Raw genomic sequence first — 21,022 nt, 5'->3', positions numbered from 1 at the left:
TGCCCGTTCCTGAAAGGTGGGGAGATAGTGATTTCAGCACCAGAAACCTTTTGTTGATGGCATTTTCAGGGAAAAAACCACAAGCCTTCTTCGGCGGCCCTTTTTTCCAATTTTTTTGGAAAAAACAAAATTTTCACTGTATTTTGGCTATTTTCTTGGTCTCCTCCAGGGTAAACCACAAACTCTGGGTACCATTAGAATCCCTAGGATGTTGGAAAAAAAGGACGCAAATTTAGCGTGGTTAGCTTATGTGGACAAAAAGTTATGAAGCCCTAAGCGCGAACTACCCCAAATAGCCAAAAAAGGGCTCAGCACTGGGGGGGAAAAGGCCCAGCAGCTAAGGGGTTAAGAAAATGTCCACTGCTGTTACCCTCCCACGTAGGACACTGTTCCTTTACCTGAAGCCTGCTGCTGCAGGCCTCTCCATGTTGTTTTTATGATTGCCAGGTGTAAGAGCATGGTATAAGAGGTAATCCCAGCAGTAAAAGAGGTTTAGATATCTTTTTTCAAGGACGTCACCTTCTCCATCACCAGGACTCACATGAAGTCCGTCCAAAGTTACTATACTGCTGAAATTACTAGATATTAATAAGGGACGCTCGGAGACCATCAACTATTGAGAACAGCTAAGGATGAGTGGTCTTAAAATCCTCTCAGTGTGACTGAGCATGGAGTCGGGAGTCTTGTCGTGAGACTCGTGACCACACTCCCATTCCTCAAGACTGTTGACTTGCCCACCAGTTTCCAAAGAACAGTAAAAGCAGTAGCTCGGTTGTAATCTGTGCCATACAGTGGAGAGCAGGGGCTGCTTCCTGTGCACCTTGTGGCGCGAGGATCGACTTAACAAGTATGGACGCAGTGACTGCCCTGCTGCTGTTGCAGGCTAAGGGGGTCATTACGACCTCGGCGGTCTTTTCAAAAGACCGCCGAGGCCGCGGGAGACAGAATACCGCCGTTGCCGGCATTATTCCTGGCTCCCTATTATGACATTTCCGCTGGGCCAGCAGACGGTAACATTGTTACCGTCCGCTGGCCCAGCGGAAATGTCACATCAACATTGCTGCCGGCTCATAATAGAGCCGGCGGCAATGCTGATGTGCAGCGGGTGCAGCAGCACCCTTCGCGCATTTCACGGCCCGAAATTCGGGCAGTGAAATGCGCGACGAGGCTATGACTGGGGGCCCCTGCATTGCCCATGCCAAGTACATGGGCAGTGCAGGGGCCCCCAGGGGCACCCCAAGTCCCCTTACCGCCAGCCTTTCAATGGCGGTGTGTACCGCCACAGACAGGCTGGCGGTCGGGGACTCATAATCCCCAGGGCAGTGGTGCATGCACCGCTGCCCTGGGGATTATGACCGCCAGGCGGAATCCTGGCGGGAAAGTGGAGGGGCCGGCGGTATGGCCGTGGCTTTTCCGCCACGGTCATAATTGCTGGCGGAACACCGCCAGCCTGTTGGCGGTCTTACTGCCAACTTACCGCCGGCCGCTAGGGTCGTAATGACCCCCTAAGTGTTACGATGTAAACGTTCTCAGTTTGAGTCAGTTTTCACTGCATCTGCCTGCTGGGTGCAAGTATGAGACCACTCCTATCTGCAACTCTGTGGTGGCTGCAGACTAGCTCACGCGATTGCTGCTGGGGCCGACAGACGTCATAAACAATGAGCTGTCTGTAAGACTGGCCATGGCCTAACAACTGCTCTGTGAGCTGATTTGGTGTTTCTGTCCATGCTTCTCCTCTTCCTCATCTTTTACTGAGAGGGCAGAAGGGTGTGCACCTCGCAGCCCAGGAGCTCAGCTCATCTCCTTTTTACAGAGCTGAAAAAACATACTTTGTGCATAGCAAGCAACTCGCTCAGTATACGGACTCGGTTTAGCAGAGTCCGAGCAAGTAACCCGCTCAGTACGGGCGTCAGATCAACATGCTTTGTTCCCGTAATTTTTACTGCTGTATTGCTTTACTGAAATGAAGTGAATTCAGTGTGCAATTGCCTGGAGCAATACCTGCTAAGCTTTTGTTTTTTTGCTTACTTATATCGCTTGGTGCCCTGGAACCATCAAACTGTCCCTGGTCAGGGAAGCTTCTAGGTGACCCCGACACGTGCCTGCAGACACCAGAGCTGGAAATCAAATGAATGGCTTCTACATGGTCCTGCAATTAACGACGGCGCTGGAAGCAGACACCTCGAGTCAGCACAGTATGTGATGACAAACTGCGCAAACTCAATTTCTCACCTTGCCCCCTGCCTGCAGCCTCTACCTTACCCTTTCCCAGCTCGTCACAGGATGAGACCCACCCCTGTGTGACCAGTTAGGAAAGGGTGGAGTGACCCTCCTCTCCACTGACTGACGTGAAGAGCCTGTGCCACAGGGCTTCATGCTAAAACGCGAATTTTGCCTCAAAGTCATCAGCAGGTGGAGATTGGTCATTAAGGCAGTGTCTTTGCCGAGCTGATGACCTCACAAGCCTCGAGGCTGTGAGCTTGTCATCCCAGCAAAAACTGTAGATTGTGGGCTCGCCCACAGGCAGCAGATTTAGGGAATACATCGGCCTTGCTGACTCACTGGCATGCTGTTATCATGAGTAATCACAGGAACACCAGCCCCGCCGGCCCCAAGAATGATGTGTGTGTAAACATTTTTTGTTTTTAAGAAAAAAAGCTAATTTAAAGAATTTGTTTTTACTTTGGCAATGGATGATCTTTGGGGTGAAAGTAAAGGGGGTGGAACCCCGACTCCCTAAGAAACCGCTGCTGTTTGGTTCTGAACTTTGAGCCTCTTCTCAAACTGAAAACAGCTTTCCTTGTGGCTGTAACATCTGCCCGCAGAGTGAGTGCACTCCAGGCCCTATTATCTCCATCTTGACAATGTGGTGCTTTACTCCAAGGCCTGTTTTCTGCCAAAAGTGGTCATGCTTTTCTATGTAGGCCAATCTATCACCTTGCATACTTTTTACATGCCCTCTCTTCTTTCTAAGGAAGAGGAGAGACTCCACTGCCTGGACCCAAACAGAGCTTTGATGTTTTACCTTGATTGTACACAAGAGTTTCAGGTGGATGACCAAAACTTTGTGGGATATGTGGGTGCGAAGAAAGGTCAGGCGGCATAGAAGCAAGCCATCTTTCATTGGGTCATGCTCTGCATCACAATCTGCTGCACATTGGCCAAAACGCAACCCCGAGGTCTTGCAAGCTCATTCCACCAGAGCTAAAACTGCGACCACTGAGTTAGCACATGGAGTTCCGGTCCTGGACATCTGTCAGGCAGCAACGTGGGCCTCTCGGCACAAGTTTACTAAACATTACTGCTGGGGTAGTTCGGTCCATAGGGATGGGCACTTTACCTGTTCAGTCCTGCAGGAGTTTCTTGGGGATTTCTCCAGGAATGGTATTGATTGGGTATCTATTCACAGGTAAGGAATCTGCAGCTAGAAGTCTGTATCAGATGGACAAGTTACTTACCTTGGGTCAATGTCTTTCATGGCCCGCCCTTCTGGAGTGGAAAGTCATGAAAAGAAACTGACTTGCGCCCACCTGGGTGGTGCTTATACAGGTTCTGTGATGTCATTTTCAGCGTGGATGACGCAGAGCCAATCAGTGCCTCCTACCGGCACGCAAGGGTACTGCTCACAAAAAATATTCTGGATCCAGTCTGACGCCAGGGGAGAATTCACAGGTCATGAATCTGCAGCTAGATGTAGGCCCTCATTATGACCCTGGCGGTCTTCTGACTGCTAGGGCCATGGTGGCGGTTTCACCACCAACAGGCTGGCAGCGAAGACCGCCACATTATGAGTGTGGAGGGTCGGCCTCTGCAAACTCGCCATATCCCCACTCCTACCGCCAGGGTGGTTGGACTAGCCGGGCCGGAGATGAGCATCTCTGACCCGACGGTCCATAGAAGACTGCTGGTGGTATTTTGAGCCAGATTTTCAACAGGGTTCCTGCGGCGGTAGCACCGCCACAAAAACCCTAGCGGAAAGGCTACCGTTGACAGGGCATACACAACACCCCCCACCCTCCCACCCCACTCCCCTGTCGGATGCCAGACTTACCTTATCCAGCGAGGAGGTCGCCTGGCAGGGAACGGGTGCTTCCACTGCCGGCAGCGCCCCGCCATCAGGACACTGCCAGGTTGTATTACTGCTCGTAATACAGCTGGCGGAGTCCTTTTTGCGGGGCGGGGCCGGTGGTGGAACCGCCATGTGCCTCCGCCTGCCAGCACGACTACTGCTGGATTTCCACCCAAAATGCGTCGAAAATCCAGCAGTACTGGTAATATGGTGGCCGGAAGACCACCAGCACTGGCGGTCTTCTGGTGCCTGTGGCTTTGGCGGTCTTTGAAAAAGACTGCCAAAGTCAAAATGGGGGCCATAGTCTCTACCCAATAAGGTGTTACTGAAATTAAGCAACTTGCCCTTTAAAGTGGTATGTACGAAGATCAAACATTTTGATAGGGCTGTGATGTACCGTGTTAATAGTAATCCTGATGTAAAGATGGAATATGATAACGGTCAAGATCATACTTATATTGCGTGAAGCAAACATTACCTTGATTGTTTACTTTTCTGACTTGGCCATACGTTTTAGAAACTTGCTGGCAGGCCTTATAATGGATAGAATTTTATGTACTATATTTTGGTGACAGTATTTTAGTTGCTAGATGAGTGTATTATGTGGTCAAGGATTTTTAGATGCACTTGTTCTATTTTATGATGTCCTGTTGTATGTTATTTGACTATACTTTTGGGGTCTATTTTACTATGCCCAAATAAAGTTAATTGAACTGAACTGAACTTTAGAGGTACCTTTTCTTCGGCTCAGACATTATATAACGAACTATCTAAAAAAAAAAAACCTGTACAAAGGTGTTTGGAACACCAGTGAGCCTAAAAAGAAGTCTTACTTTTTATGATCCTTTTAGTAGATTACAGGGGAATATCTCCTAATGTTAGTCAATAGCTTTTCTGTTTGTCGGGAAGGCTTAGAGAAGTGAAGGCCTGCACTGGCCACATGCATATAGTAATTATAAAATGCATTTACTCTGACGAGATTTGTGCTGACAGTGGATGGAACCTTGTTTCCAATTGTGAACATAAAGCTGGCCTGTGGATTGCTTCCTGGCTCCTGTGAGGACCCTTTGGCTTCTGAAAGATCTATAGTTTCAGATTCCCAGTCCCAACATTTGAGGCTGTTTGGTTGAAGGGGCATGACCTTATTGGAGAATTCATTGAGATCTATGAATACCAGAATCTGGATTTGAAGATAAGAAGGTATCTGGCAAGTTTAATGGTCCATGGAGTATTTACACATTTACAACTAGCATGCTGTCTCTAATATACTTAATCACTTTATTGAGACAAAAAGGAGAGAACTTGATAGAAAGGCTGCCATCTGTCCTTCATAGGATTCTAAAGTCTGACTATTTTGTAAAGTAGCTGTGTCCATTTCTGGTAAAAAAAAGATTACATTCTAGTGTTAGAAAACATCAACTAGACTGTTCTCCCTGACCTCACGACCATGTAAGTTATAAGCTCTGTGGTCATAAGTGAATTTGCTTGAATATTCTCTACGCTTGCCTGAAAGATTTCAGGTCTCTTCATGAAAGGCATCCACCGAAAAAAGTGGCTCCTTATCATAGGAGCCTAACTGTGAGTCCTTTTCTGCTTTTAGTACTATGGGCACTGATGTAAACATTTCCAGTTGGGGCTTCAAAATGTTTTTTAGAAGAATCTGATAACAATTTTAATGTGTTGATTCGGACAACTGAAATCCCATTTGAAGTGGCAAGCTCCCTATGCCACTTAAGAGAAACAGTCAACTAGCAACTTGTTAAACAAGCATTTGCAATGCAACAGCCTCACATTTGCTTGAGTTAGAACTATTAGCGTTGTAAACTACTAACCAGACTTTTCTTACCACACAAATAGAAAGAAAAAAAAACGAGTTCTATTGCGCTATGTAAAACCCAGCGCGATTAAAAAGATAATGTAATGCAGAAACCAGGCTGAAAACATTGAGCCTCGTAGGTTTTCAGTAGTTGGCCGGTGCTAAACACCAGAAAAGGCATGACGTATGCATGCCTTTCACTAATGAAAGCAAGCAGATTTTAAAAGGCAAGTCCACAAACCAATTAAAGTGACAGGTGTGGTTACAAGCCCTAAGAGAGATTAGAACAGGGACGGAGCACTTGTGCGCTCGACCCTAAAAAGGGGTTCTTATTTCTGATCCTCACCTCTCTTTGGGTAACACTGCCACTGCAACAGTTGAATTCTTTGCTTGAGTGTCAAATCCAAGAGTGTGGTAAGGAGATCACTGAAACTGAATGGATGACCATAACATTGTTTTGCTTGCTATTCTGCTATATTCATATTGACAAACAAATGATCACGAGCAAGGGTAGACGCGTTAGATAGTTGAGACACATGGGTCCCCCAACTGGAGAAGCTTTAGTTCAGGGCTACATTTTCAAACAATAGAGAAGTTTTTTTAGGTATTTAGATGTTTACTGTTTGCTATAGTGCTTGGTAGCGCTACACACCACTTTACATTGCTGGATTAGGAGAATATTGAGGTGTTGATAGTAGGGCATTAGAGAAAAAAGATTTCATATATTCTGTTGCCGTTTTATATTAAAAAAAGCATTACCTACTTTGTTTTGAATATGGAGTGTCCTGTCTGGGGGTTTATTTGCTTCTTAGGATTTGGATCTTCCTGGATGTGAATGAAGAAAGGTGTTAATGCATGAAAAGGCAAGTGCATGTCAATTTGAATTTTATTTTGCCTTTCACTGTGAGCTAGTGAAGGACTCCTAAGGTTGGGGTAATGTGGTCATCTTTTCGATCCAAGTGTATATCTGGCAGCAGGTTTTGGAGTTGCCACTGTAATGGCAGGTAGTTAAGATGTCCAGTGTGAACATAGGATATGACACTTGGGTCAGTGACTGACGTAGTCATTAAGAGGGATGAGATCCTTTATCATCTTGAGGAGATATAGTTGTAAATTGGCAGTTTTTACTATTAGTTGACATGGGAAGTCATGTGGAGTTGAGAATTTAGTTTTAAAAAAAACAATACTAGTGAGTTGATGTGGGAGACAATGAAGATTTTAGGGAGATTTTCACAGGTTCATTCACACACTCATTGTAACTCTTTCTAATTCAAAGGACAAACATGTTTTAAAAGGAATATAATGAATAGCTACCATGTGGACAAGTTATATTTACCTATAAGTGAACCAGAAGTGACATTAAAGGGCAGGATCACATTAAGAGTAATTACTGCAGAATTTCATTCCAGATGAATGAAAGCCCTCTAGCAGAGTAATGGTAATGTGACTACATAGAAGAACATAGCTTGCAACTACGTCCTTGCAAAGACATCACTCAGATCTCTCCACTTCAAACGTGTGCTACAAGGAAGCAACTAAAGCGCACCCACGAGTACACTGCCAAACAATAGCAAAGATTGACAGAAATTTGCAAAGGTTCGTACCGCAAGAACGAACTGAGCAGAACATGAGCCTCAGGTGGCAAGTTCATCTGATATTTAAAACATGAACATTTCTTTGAAAATTTACTCATATCTTGATATCTTATCTCATCACTTTCCATTGTGGCCATGACCATTTGCCCAGCTTGTCGGCAGCGTCATCTGGATTGGAAGGTGAAATGCATGGCTAATTGCATTTGCAGAGGATTAACGCAATAACAATAGAGATCATGTCAAAACTGATTCTCTTTCAGATAATGCAAGTGAGAGTTCCCTTATCGGTCATGACCAGTTTCTCAAATTTATCTGGAAGTATAGAAATTCAAAATCTTAGGTGAAATATTTAGAGCTACTTGGCAAGTAGGGATATGATAACACCCAACCCCTGAATCCTTTCACCTTCCAGCCCAACCGATATATGTGAAAAGATAATCATCAATCTTAGATAATCCTTTATGGAAGAAAACTGATCTGGAAATGTTGGTACCTCTAGTTCTGTAAGTAAATGTATTCTTAACAAAAAGCTTTCTACTTTCTAGTAATCATTATGTTATAAAATATGGCAGTATGCATTTTACCTTTATATTGTCAGTCTGGATGAAAATTACTGCTTTATATGCTTGCTGCAGCAGATACTTAGTACTAGGAACATTGACTCCAATCCTATTGTTATGGCCAGAGACCATATGTTTTCTAGTTTGTGTTTAGCGGTGAACAGAGCCAAGATGGAGATGGAGTACCTATACTTATTGGCTCAAGTAGGGGATGGTGCCCGAGGCCGCAGAATAAAAGCTTTGTATGGGGCAGGTCAACGTTGTTGGGGATTCCCAATAAAATACATTTGGATCAAGAGGGATCTGCTCTGATACTCCCCCACAATCCTAGTCCAATACTCTTGGATCACAGGGTAGTCCCAAAGTCTATCTAGGAAGGTGCCATTATTTCCACAACATCAAAGACAATTCAGTTGCTGCGCCCTTCCCAACGTATGTAAACATTGTCTATCATAATATATCCTATGAAGGATTTTAAATTGGGTTAGTAGGAGTATCAACCGGATAGTCACTTCTCTTGGGAACTTCAGCACTGCCTCCCAGTCTATGTCCTCTAGTTCCCCTAATTCGGCCTCCCACTGTCTGTGTTTTTTTAAGTGAGTCTGGCATGTTATTATTGATATTCTTATACGTCATAGACGTCGCTTTTGTGTCTAGGCCCTCAATCAATAATCTACCCTCCAACGGTGCTTATTCAGGTATTCCCTCTCCCAGGAGGTCCTCCACTTCCCGCGCGTGTCGCATGCGTGCTTACCGGAGGAATTGTGTCTTGCTAAGCTCATACTTGACTTGGAAGGACGCAAAAGGCATGATGTCATCCTCTTCTATCACATCTTCCACCTTGTAGATACCAATATGGTGCCAGTCCTCAAAACCTGTTAATTTACCAATTTCCGTCAACTAGCATCTCTCCTATAGGGAGGTCTCCTTTGTGGGATGGCAATGCCAGGCTCCAATGGCACCGCAGGCCGGGCAGCCGCACAGGCGTCGTAGTCACCCAGGAATCCACCAGCTCCGCTCCAGCCCAGCCACGAGTTGCAATCAGCGGCTCACCCCAGCTGACTGGACCAGGAGGCGCAAGGATGTGCTGACAGTATTTTAGCGGAGGCCGGAGCGGAGCTCGCTCAAGAGTGTCCGTCTCCGGCGCCATCTTGACTCCGCCTTTACTCTTCCCATGTTCAGGCAAGGTAAGATGCCTAAACAGACAAATCTGCACTCTGTTTTCACCTGATTAATGAAAACAAACACCCCTCTCACCCAAGACAGGGAAGGCAGAGACCTCCCAAGAAAATTACAACAATGGCTCCCCCTCGGTCAAAAGAAGAGTTTCATGGATGCCTAGCCTACCTTAAAAATAAAACATTATCTGAAGACCTTAACAAGCTTCGATTTGACCTGGGGGGGCAGACAGATTAGATATCAGGAGAAAATTACAGAATATGAACTTCATAATTGACTCAACAGAGCAGTCCTCGCAATTGTTAATGGATAAGAGTTTGATAGCTACAACCTCAATTGTCTGTCTACAACATCAAGTTAAGCAGCTTATGGACAAATGTGAGAAAGGAAGGCAGCTTCGAAGGGTACCTCTGAGATCTTTTCAGAAGACTTCTACATAAAGGTGATGACTTCCCCGTGTGTATAGAAAGAGGGCTCACAATGGGCAAGAACAATACAAATCTGAAAGCACGACCACACAACATAGAAGCAAAACTGTCCTCATATCAAACAAAGGAACTTATTTTAGTGGCTTGCGGACATAAAAACACATTTTGTGTGAAGACAGCAAGGAGATGCTGTTCCAAGACCTGGCACCATCTACCCTTGCAAAACAAAGGGCCTAGAAAATAGTGGTGGCTTTTCTTGACACACAAAGAATAAGATATAGATGGATGTTCCCCAAAGGTATAACATTCCAATGGCACGATAAAGACCTGGTGGAATAATCAGTACAAGAAGGGCAGTCTATCCTAAACATCACACAGGGTGAAGCATCACCAGAACCGGACTACAGAGAGCACCAGAGAGATCACAGGAGAGGAGACTCCAGCAAACGAATTTCAAAAAAGTAATGGCTGAGAAACACAACTAATTGTAGGCCAAGGCTGACTCTTAGATATGATTAATGACAAAAAGGTGAGAAATAGCTGTGCAGCTAATAACTGTGCTGGAGCTGTCTCTGTGTAGCCAGATTGGATCAACAGTTAATATGGAAATGCCGTCACAAGAGAAGTAGATTCCATGCCCCACAGTAGGATACTGTTTTGCTTCACTAATGACCAAGATGAAACACTCATGCACTGACAAAAATCTCTGGAATGCGCTTTTTAGTCTAAAGAAGACATTTATTAATTTACTCTGCAAGGTTTGTAGAGGAGATTAGCATGCTGAAAGCACACATTTAAAAATGATCACAGCAGTGAAATTAAAACATGTACACATGATTCTTCACTGCAATATACACAGCAGATATAGGTATCTATATTACAATACAAAGCAAATAATGAATTAAAAAATGCATCACCATGAGGCATGGGTAATCTGCGTCATCTCCCTCCTTTTCAGCATCAGCCCGCCAGAACCCAGAATCGATCGTGGAGAGAGAGAGAGGGATCAATTATCTTCATGGGAAGGATGACACACTTCAGCGTCCTGAGCATGTCCAAGATCTGAGTCACTCTCCGGCCAATCTGGTCTCGGCCTTTTAGATACTTTGAATACACAAGAGAGGAGAATTTTAGAAACTCCCTCCCACCCAATAAGTTTATTAAATAAACTGCTGGTTACTTTAGGTCAGCTTTGAAAGGAACACGTTGGGAATTGGCCATAATCCCAAAACCATTCCCTGCCGTCCTAGTACATTCTTATCAGCCTAAGCCCTTGGTCAAAAAGAACACCAAACAAGCAGAATAAAAACATGAGCAAGAAGCACATTGTATCATGGAAAAAATACTCGCAGCTTTTAACATGGCGGTGGCTAATGCTAAAATAAAGTCAATAGGCAAAATGAAGTTGGTGGTCACTAATGTGACGGTGTGCTGCTAGGCTAAGTGCAACATGGAGTCAATAGTTAAAACACAAATATCATTACAAATACACAATTGAGGCAGAGGGACGAGACATCAGCGCCGGTAGAGATACAGTTGATGGACAAGTTACCAAGCTCCCAGTGAATGGTGTGCGAAGAACCAGCAAATAGCTACTATAAGGGCCATGGAATGCACTCCTTACACCACCTGAACCGAAAGGGATACTACACATTGTGGAGGTGGATAGGGAAGGTATGGTAATTATACATTTTTTTCTTAATGTTGTAGTACAAGAGTTGAGAATTAGGAGAGGGCTGGTAGGGAAATGAGGATACACACTAATGTTAAACAATGAGAGAAGGTATGTGAACTATTAGAAGTGGTGACACTTCAAGAAACACTTGTTGACACCTCTAACAATGAATGTGAGGGGCCTGGACTCTCCCCCACTACGAGACAGAGATTGTGGCATTGAGACCAGTTTTTGTGGTGAGTGAAGGATAAATAGGGTTAGTTAAAGTGATTTCAGAGTTTTTCTGAAGTTACAATGATTCTTCTCTTTAAGAAGAACCTCAGGTAGCTCAACATGATGAACAGGTGATACCCCCACCCAACCACCTTTGGCATAGCATCAAATTGAGGGGTGTACTTTTGAAAAGTGGTTCACACATAAGATGTTTGTATATAGTACTATATCGTATGAACTTTAGTGCAAGAATTTTTGGAGCCCCAGACAAAATTACATTTGCGATTAAGGCTTTCATTTCCCCTAGCAAGAAGACCTTTAATGGGGACATTTTATGCAGTTTGGTGCCCTATGGTTGTCACTTGGAGCTTTAAAGTATCTGCAGTAGAAGACTCAACGTAGCACCTGCCCTGTGCTTGATAGACATGTGTGGGAATCTAAGAATCTAGAAAGTTACTGCCATGCCAGTCATTTCAGGAAACACATAATTGTTTTGGTATAGCCTGCCATTCTAACATATCAATATGTATTTTCATGCAAACTCATTCGGTTTGACACATTCTTATAAAATAGAAATGTAATTGAATCAGACTAGAGATAACATACTTTCACAGGCTGGATGAGCTTCAGGGTTGCCATGGAAATCTCTGAACCTTTTGGAAAGTCATCACCACAACTACAAAATGTGTGCAGTGCCATGCTGATGACAGCTTGGCACTATACAAATGGCAATAACATAAAATAAGCTGATTTAGAAACAATCAGTGACATTTTCTCAACACACTTGCAATTATTCATGATTATCTCCTAAGTTCAAGGAACTGAATGGGTTTATATGAATATTCTTGTTGATATTGGAAAGGCCAGGCTGTACCAACTCGTTTATGCATCTCCTGGAATGGTTGGCATGGCTATTACTTTCCAGGTTCTCACACATGTCCATCAAGCACAGGGCCTTTGCTATGTTAAGTCCCTGCAGGCAGATGCTTTAAAGTTCCAAAAGCTACAAAAAAAGATTTTAAGTAACACTTAACTAAAAGGTATAAGGATGACCCACCAGGAGCAAAATATCTTTTTCAGATGAACTTTCACCACAACACACCGTGACATCATAGAGGCTTTTCTACATCACAATGTTTTTGCAAATGTTTTTATTGACATTTATATGGTCTGACATGGTAATTTACAGTAACTGTATTTATACATCCCTTCATTTTTCTACATCACCATTATTGTGAGCTGGACAGGCACCTCCACATACACAAGGGAAAAGCAGCACTCCTTACCTCTTACTACTAACTCCTAGCACCATGTGTGGCTTACTATTTGTCCTTTTCCAGAGGTAAGGATTCTGGCTCACATTAACCCCAAGCTCTGACATAAACAGGATAAGAACATGTTCTAGCTGTTAAGTCTTCCCTTCCATCAGGCCATTCAGAGACTGTCCTGGCCAATTACAACCACTGCTTGTAATACAAGATGAACAGATAAACGTATCTTTTGCCAGAGGCCCCGGAGTTGTAAAAGGCATTCCACCAGTAGTCTAGGAGGATGTGGAATTGCAACTCTTAAAGGGCACCAGTTTTTTGTGCATCAATGGCGCCCATGAGCTGCCAGTTTATGTCCTTGCTCCCAGCAGCCATATTAGCACTTACATTCCTATCTGGTACTCAGCTTTGGGCTCCCAAGAACTTCCGAACACTTTCCTCTTTCAGGCTGCAACACCACGCTATTTTTCTCCTATGTCCTGGAGAGCCTGACCTTCCTTCACTCAGTATAAGTCACCTTCATCCCAACAACCCTCCATTCATCTGCAGGTAGGCAGCATGCTCAAATGGAGGGATTGTAGGGGTAATCTGTCAGGGAATGAAGGCAGGGCTGAGTGATTCCAGAGGTAACACTCAGCAAGGAGACAAGGCCTGGTAATACCAGGCTACTCAAAGTATAACAGAGGCAACTAAACAACAGAGGACAGGAGATAGACAAGAACAAAGTATGATCAACGTAAGAGGTGTACTAGTAAATAAACAAGAGTTCTCTCGGTAGCTTAGAGAACGTCCTTTAGACTGACACCAGCAGATTACTCTTACAAACAGTCATAGAGCAAAGTAATTGTGGGGCCGGCTGTATAGAGACTGTTGTACTCCGTGCAAGGTGGACCGAGACTGACAACAACAATGATAAGGTAAGACTCCAAAGGACCTGGATACAGCAACAGAAGTCTTTCCCTTACCTGTTTGTAACAAAGACCAAGCCGGAGGTCACACTGTAAATGGATACAAACTGCAATAGACAGTGGACCAAATTTAGAGTGGAACAGAAAACTAGGGTGGAAGAATAACCAGAATACAGGACAGACAAGACAGCAATCAGACAAGGAGAAAAACGGTAGAAGGAGTTATGAACAGGGCTTCAGAGATAAAGAATAGGAGTACAGGAATCAAGGGCAGGCTGTAGTCAACAGACACTGGAACATGTAATGCCCAATTGGTACAGGGAACTAGAACTAGGATTCAGAGAAACGAACTTGAGGCTGTAGCCAACAGGCACTGTAACAAGAAATGCCTGGTTGGTACAGGGAAACTGAAATAAGGATTAAGAGCAAGGAACTCGAGGATGTACCCAAAAGTCACTGGAAAAAGTAATGCCCTGCTGATACAGGGAAAATTGAACTAGGACTCGAACAAGGAACTTAAGGCTGTACCCAACAGGCACTGGAACAAGATTGCCTTGATGGGACAGGGAAACTGGAACTAGGACTCGGAACCGGGAGTTCAAAAATGTACCCAGTGGGCACTGGACAAGTTATTTCCTGCTGGGTCATGATAGAAACACAGGAATTTGGAATAAGGATAGAACAATTTTTCAGCACAAGGAAATAAAGTGAACCACTACCAACTCAGCAAGTAGGTGGTCAGAAGCACAACAGGGGAACCCCAGAAATCAGGTTATGAGACTAGAAAGGAAGGTGAAAGTGAGAGAGAAGGAAAACACATAATCATAATGCTGCACAGGGCAGCTGCAGGAAAACAGGATACTGCAAAAAGCAGAAGCAAGAATCAGAAACTCCTATCAGGGCTTCAAGGATTCAGGACTTCCAGCAACTGGAGAGAAAAGCAGGAGCATCCAGCAACAGCAGCTGTTGAATGACGAGTTTTGAAAGCAGAAGCCAAGTTTTAATCCCTCCTCACAGCCACACAAGGTGATTGCAATTCACAACATGTGTGAGGAGGCTGCAGCACAGTGCAGGTCAGAGCAGTCAAAGTCCCTCCTCCAGCTCTCTGCATGAAGGAGTGCACACAGGTTCCAGGAAGCAACCACTGGGCAGAACGAAAATTCGGAATGGAACACGGATCAGAGCTTAGTTTGTAATATGGCAGGGATTGATGCAAGGAAGCACATGGGCATGCTGGAAGGGGTAAGCTATAGTTCCAAGTATAATAAGATTCACCCAATGTCTCTTCTCCAGTGCTAATGATTGGGTAAGCCATACAAATACCATAAAGCATTAGTGATTGATAAGTAAACCAGTAATAAAAAAATGATGATCCACCAATACATTTTCACTGGTGAATACTTTATATAGGGCTTCCACTAGTGTTACATAAAATAAGACATTACCTGTCATTCAGGAAGCGTTAAAATGTTAGCTCTTCTTGACTCTTAAGCCAGTGCTAGTGCTTGTATAAGCTGACAAATCGTTAATTCTTGGCCATGGAGCACTAAAGAATTATCAATGGCACTGAATGTCACAACAGGCATTGATTTTACAAACAATAAGTATTGCACAATGTGCACATTTACAGGTTAGTGTGGAGAGCACTTGTGCCAGCCGTGTTGACTCTGAAGTCAGAGTAAATATGTTTTGTCGTCTTGAATGTGAACAAATGGGAAGTGTATTGTGCTCAACTGGAGGGAAAAGTGGTGGATAGATCTGAAATAATATGATACAAGGGTTGATTTGGTCACTGTGAGAAGGTGTGGTTGCCTGAGCACCACGTATGTGTGACAATATAGCTAGAGGGATATTGGGAGGATTACAAAGAGGAGGCCCCATGACCCACCTAACAAACCAATGTCAAGATTTTGCGAGGGCCTTGTTGGCAGACAGCTTGGGACAGTAAACGGCGTTGGACTGTAACCTGGTGTGATCAGAAATAATTTGACGCTAAGTTGATCACTGTCTAAGGAGAAGTAAAATTCTGTATGTGGTTGATTAGGAAGCTATTAAAACAGTGACGTTTGTACAGAACCAGACTGTTAATGAAAGTGTTAATTAGAGATTTATTTGTCTGCTTGGCAGAAAGGATGGGGCTGATCTTTGTAATTTTTACTACTTTGTGTTTGAGCTTGCACTTGAGTTAAAGGGCACTAATTTAGATAAAGGGTTCTAGCTTTCTCACAGAATTGAATGACACCCCCACCAAGATTCCTTGTGGCATTGGCAGGATTCAGAATGCTGGGTTATTTCAGGTCATGGGTACGAGGTGTATACAAAGCAGCAAAATAGATGATGTTTAGGAGAAGTTTGATATTCTTGGTCACAGAGGGCCAACCCATTACGAATTGCTAATCGCTATGCTGTCCTAAAGGTGGAAGGATGAACACGTTCACATATTGTGAAGTATAAACCAAAGGATAACATTTCATCAAGGAATGTGGTGTATACAAAGTGACAGTCTTGAGGGAATCCCACTGTAGGAGTAGAGATTGGACAAGAAGTGGACAATGAATGCTCCGAGAGGTAAGTTGAAATGCTGGTGCGGAGGTGAATGTTCCCAATGAATGTTGTAAATAAAAAAAAAACAAAGTTACTATGACATAAGCTTGGGTGATACCTATTGGTAGAAGTTAAGGTGTGTACACCACACACCAAAAGACAAGCAATACATGGTGAGAGAGATAAGAGTGGTGTACTGAAAACAGAAAGTAGTCTTACACAGAGACTTTGGTCATGCCTACAGGTAGGTGTGGAGGGGAGTTCAAAAGACTGAGTTTGAATGGTCGGAGAAATGCAAACCATTCTGGTACAATGTTAGTTTTGCTGAAAGAGACAAGGATTGTTGGCATAATGTGATCCCTAGCTGGCTACCTTGCTTGAGGTTTGCCTTAGTAATGCTCTTAATTTTCCTCTAAAATTTCTGCACAATTATATATCGCAGTAGGACTGCTGTTCTATTTTTATTTGCTGAACTTTCTTTGCTTAAGGGGCCGCCATACCCAGAACTTATTGCAATGCACATGTTCTAGCACTCCTATGTACCTTCAACCAAACTACTAAAGTGCACTTGATACGTACTTGTGTCACTCTTTTGCATTTCAGCAAAACTGACCTCAAAATATGATTGCCATAGACATCTTACCGGTGATATGTGGCGAGTAATAACAGCACTTTTGTGCAAAATTAGATACACTGGGCATTCATTAAACTTCATGTTGTTGAGAATCCCTGAGTAAAAGAGAGATAATGTTAGATATTAGGTGAAGATGCATTATCATAGTATGGTGAGTAACTTTTTTTTTTTTTTTTTTTTTTTTTTTACTCCACTTTTAGCTGACTCGTTTTTTAAATGTCAGTATCTCAAAGTCTGTAATTATGGGTACCACTTTTTTTCAAGAAGGTTAGGTCTTCATGCTAATGATAGATGGTTGATAAATTAAAAGTATACTAACTTTGCAAAAGTCCACTGGACTGACCGCTGTATTCTTCCACTCTGCATAAATGTCTAATTGAGTAGTTAGCCATGAAAGCACAATTGTTCTCTCATCACTTTGCTGCTGCTCTGCTTTATTCTTTCCTGGCTGCTAATTGGATTGCAGGCTGATTTGCTTATTATGGCTTCCCGTGAGGAGATTACAATGTATGAAGAGGAGCTAAGGTAAACAATATCTGCCGTAATGACGAACCAGGTTGTTGAAGAGAGGAGTGTTTAAATAATTTATACCGATTCATGGACACAGTTTTAAAAAATCATTTGTAAACTCGTTGTTGACATACCAACTACAGTTATGGTAATCATTTTCATTAAATTGCTGATCCAAACCTGTACCTTAATTTCTATATATAAAAATGTAAGCTATATATTTGGTCACACCTTTACAAATGTTCACTGTGGGGCAAAACTGACCCTTATAAATTGTGGTGCTGCAAACTGAATAAAGCAGACAATATATTGTGTGACATTTTCCAAAAAGAAAATTGTCCATAGATTCTACCAATTATACTTTTATAGTTCTCTAACTACACAAACATCAACTATAATTTACAATTTGTTTTGATGTTGGAGCTTACATACATTACAGATGTACTGTTCTCATGTGTGTAATAGAACTGTGTCAATTAACTGGCTGCTTTGGTTGTATAATAGTATCCACTCTTTTTTAGGTAGTGGCATTCTTGGTTGGTTTGTGATGAAATGGAGGGTTTTGAATTTACCTCACAATGAATGTGACTGTGACATGATTAAATGACATAAGCAGCTTTGTTGTGAGGTTCAATCCCTTCATCATCAGTGCATTGATGGTCGTGATTTTTGTCAAAATGTACCAACAACTTGAAAAATAACAATCATACAAAAACACAAAAGGAAAAAGATCTAATTTTATATGCCCACTAGATCATGTCCAAAAATTCATAAATGGATCATACAAATGACAATGAAGCATTCTGCTGAAAAAAGTGTCTTTAAGAAACTACTATAGAAGTCACTCATTAAGTAAGTGAAGTGACTTTTTAGCACAAAAGTACATCCAAAGTGTGAACACTCTGACTGCCTGCCGTAACATATGGTCTCCATAAGGTTCATGTTTTATTTTTCTAATACAGAACCCATCATTATGTTTGTACTCCTTCATAACATATGTATTGCCATTATTTATCTGTTGGTACCTTTTGGAAACTCACATGACTAACAACGCTTTTTAGTTTTCTACTCCCTGTAGCAAATTTAGTTGAGAGTTGGTACATTTCTCAGCATTACAAAAGAAAACACAAATGTGTCAACAGACATGGAAAATGTGTTGTTTTAAAGATTGCTCTTTCTAAAGGGATTAAAAGGGTATTTAGCTATTGTTGGTTCTAGAGTTATTTTGGGATAATAGGATGAAATACATATGTTACACAGTTCCTGGCGGTCCAAATAATATTGCTCTACAAATATAACTGAGGGGTGGAAATAAACTGCTGTCCACCCATTTTCCAGGATTCAGGGCGGTCAGAAAGCCGTGTTAGAAAAGAAAAACCTTACCTCGTGTCCTTGCCAAATGAAGGTGTGTGATATAGTTCAGTGTTGTAACACTATCCTTATAATAATCCTATTATCAGCAACCTGTTCTAAGATTGTAATACAGCTTTCCCTTGCCTGGGTGTCTGGTGAATGCAGCTTATAAAAACATGCCTGTGAATGAATTAGAATAGTTCCTTTTCCTTCTACTGGGATTTTATTTTTTGGTAAATTTTTAATTCTGTCTGGGAGATCAACTCCGCTAGATTTCTAAGATTATTTTTACTGACATTTATTTTGTGTTTTACGGGGGATGTGGGTGTTTTTATTTTTAGATCTCAGTACAGCTACCTGGAGACAATGACCGATTTGGTGGCTGTTTGGGAGGTAGCATTGAGTGACGGTGTCCACAAAATTGAATTTGAGCATGGAACTACTTCAGGAAAACGGGTAGTTTATGTGGATGGAAAGGTACGCCTTTTAATTTTATTGTAGTACAATTTATTTGTATGTATGTAGGAAATCTCTACTAAATTGTCCTTGTGCAGATGTACTTTTTTGTTGTAGATGATTGTTCTTAAACGTATCTCTTATGTTTTAATGAATACTTACCTGGTTACATTAAAGAGTGCAGTTTGAAAATATGGGGTTTCAAGCCACTTCTATGCTCTCAGGGTTTATATTTGAATTTTCAGTTTTTAAAACACAGTTTTACACAATTTCAGATACTTAATGAAAGCACGTGTTTTGTATGAAATCTTTTTGAAACAACTTATATAAAATTTCTTGGTTCTATAGAGTAGATAATTTCAAGCGAAGGAAACAACCCAGTTAGGTTAAGTGAGACAAAAACGTGTTTAAATAAAAACATCCAGACAAATGTAGCAATTCAGAAAGTTATTTTCTGTGAAGCATTGGTTTCTGTGAAGACTGTTGGTTACACCTGAAAGAATATGTTATGAAGAATATGAAGATTTGGAACGTGCCGATGACTCACGAGGATATTGTAAAGACTGTGAAAACTAGTCCCAAAAAGCTTTGTAGAAGAGTTAATGAAATGTATGTAAACATAGAAAAGGAACTCAGTATTAGGTTAGTAAAACAGAGGCGTAAGCAATATTTTGGATGTATGACTGTGAATGGTTTGAAAAGGCATAAGGATGAGTTGTAAAGTATTTCTAGATGGTTCCCTGGATATGCTGTCCAGTTTTCCTCTGCAATTTCTATACAATTCTATATCACGGTAGGACTACAATTATAAACATTCTACTTGCTGAACTTTCTTTGCTTAAGTTGCTGCAACACCCTGACATATTGCAATGCACACATTCTAGCACTCCTGTGTACCTTGTTCCGAAGTACAAAAGTGCACTTAATATGCACCTGTGCCACTTTGGCATTTCAGCAAATTGACCACAAAAAATGACTGTTGTACACAATGTTCCCTTGAAATATTCTTCATCCTGCGCGGACGTGGAATGTTTGCGTGCTCACGTTTCTTGGCTGTGTGCGGAACCGAGTGACGTGCAACTATGCAGGTGAACCTGGTACTGTTTCAAAATAGGTACAGAGGAAGGGAATCCCACTTTCGGAAACTCCTTTTACTACCCACCCTAGTTTTCACTTTTCAAAAGTGTACATTTTATAGCGCGTTATCCTAATGATATTAAGGTAAACGTGTTAGGTTTAGATGCTGCTGAGATTGATAGCACACGAAATTGACCAGTACCTTCAATCATTGACACTGCACACATTACTCTTCTGGAACAAAAACAGCCATGTGATAGTCTGGAGTATTCTTCATTTTTCATATTTAAAAAAACGACATATCACTTCTAGACACAAACACAATCTACAACAAGAGAAAGTATACCCATGTGAAAAAGTGGCACAGCAAACGTATTGACCATCAGAACTTATATGACAGTCAAAAAATTAAGAATTTGGGAACCAGTGACAGGATCTATAATTACTATCAAAATATGCCCCTCAAATACCTGTGACACAAAATTAAGGCAATCAACAGTATAAGAAAGAATGGCCATTTGAGTTAGGAACATGGCAAAATGTATGCAAGTATATATAAAGATGTTCTGTGACTTCATATTACACGGAAAGCAAACACTACAGTGCCTTTGCTTGTTTACTAGTCTTTGTGCCACGGAATACCTGACCGAAGTTCACTCTGAACAGGACACACTGTTGTTACTGGGCCACATAATATGTACCGTGAAAGGCCTGCACATTTCTGGGCTGTAAAATGC

General features: G+C 42.2%; 1 protein-coding gene across 4 annotated transcripts in view; it reads left to right on the top strand.

The window, feature by feature from the left end:
• Positions 1-21,022, top strand: part of FAIM (Fas apoptotic inhibitory molecule) — a 148,580-nt gene that overhangs the window by 91,474 nt on the left and 36,084 nt on the right. For 2 of the 4 annotated variants that reach the window (XM_069224312.1, XM_069224311.1), the window contains 2 exons: positions 17,356-17,414; positions 19,094-19,229. In XM_069224312.1, the coding sequence (XP_069080413.1) occupies positions 17,371-17,414; positions 19,094-19,229 (180 nt within the window). In that variant the 5' untranslated portion in view covers positions 17,356-17,370. The remainder of the gene's footprint in view (positions 1-17,355; positions 17,415-19,093; positions 19,230-21,022) is intronic. The other 2 variants (XM_069224314.1, XM_069224313.1) reach the window with 1 other exon arrangement.

The sequence above is a fragment of the Pleurodeles waltl genome, chromosome 3_1, assembly GCF_031143425.1.
Source record: "Pleurodeles waltl isolate 20211129_DDA chromosome 3_1, aPleWal1.hap1.20221129, whole genome shotgun sequence".
NCBI classification, from domain to species: domain Eukaryota; kingdom Metazoa; phylum Chordata; class Amphibia; order Caudata; family Salamandridae; genus Pleurodeles; species Pleurodeles waltl.
Note: the sequence above shows the minus strand (reverse complement) of the source record. Positions and strands in the feature narration are given on the sequence as shown.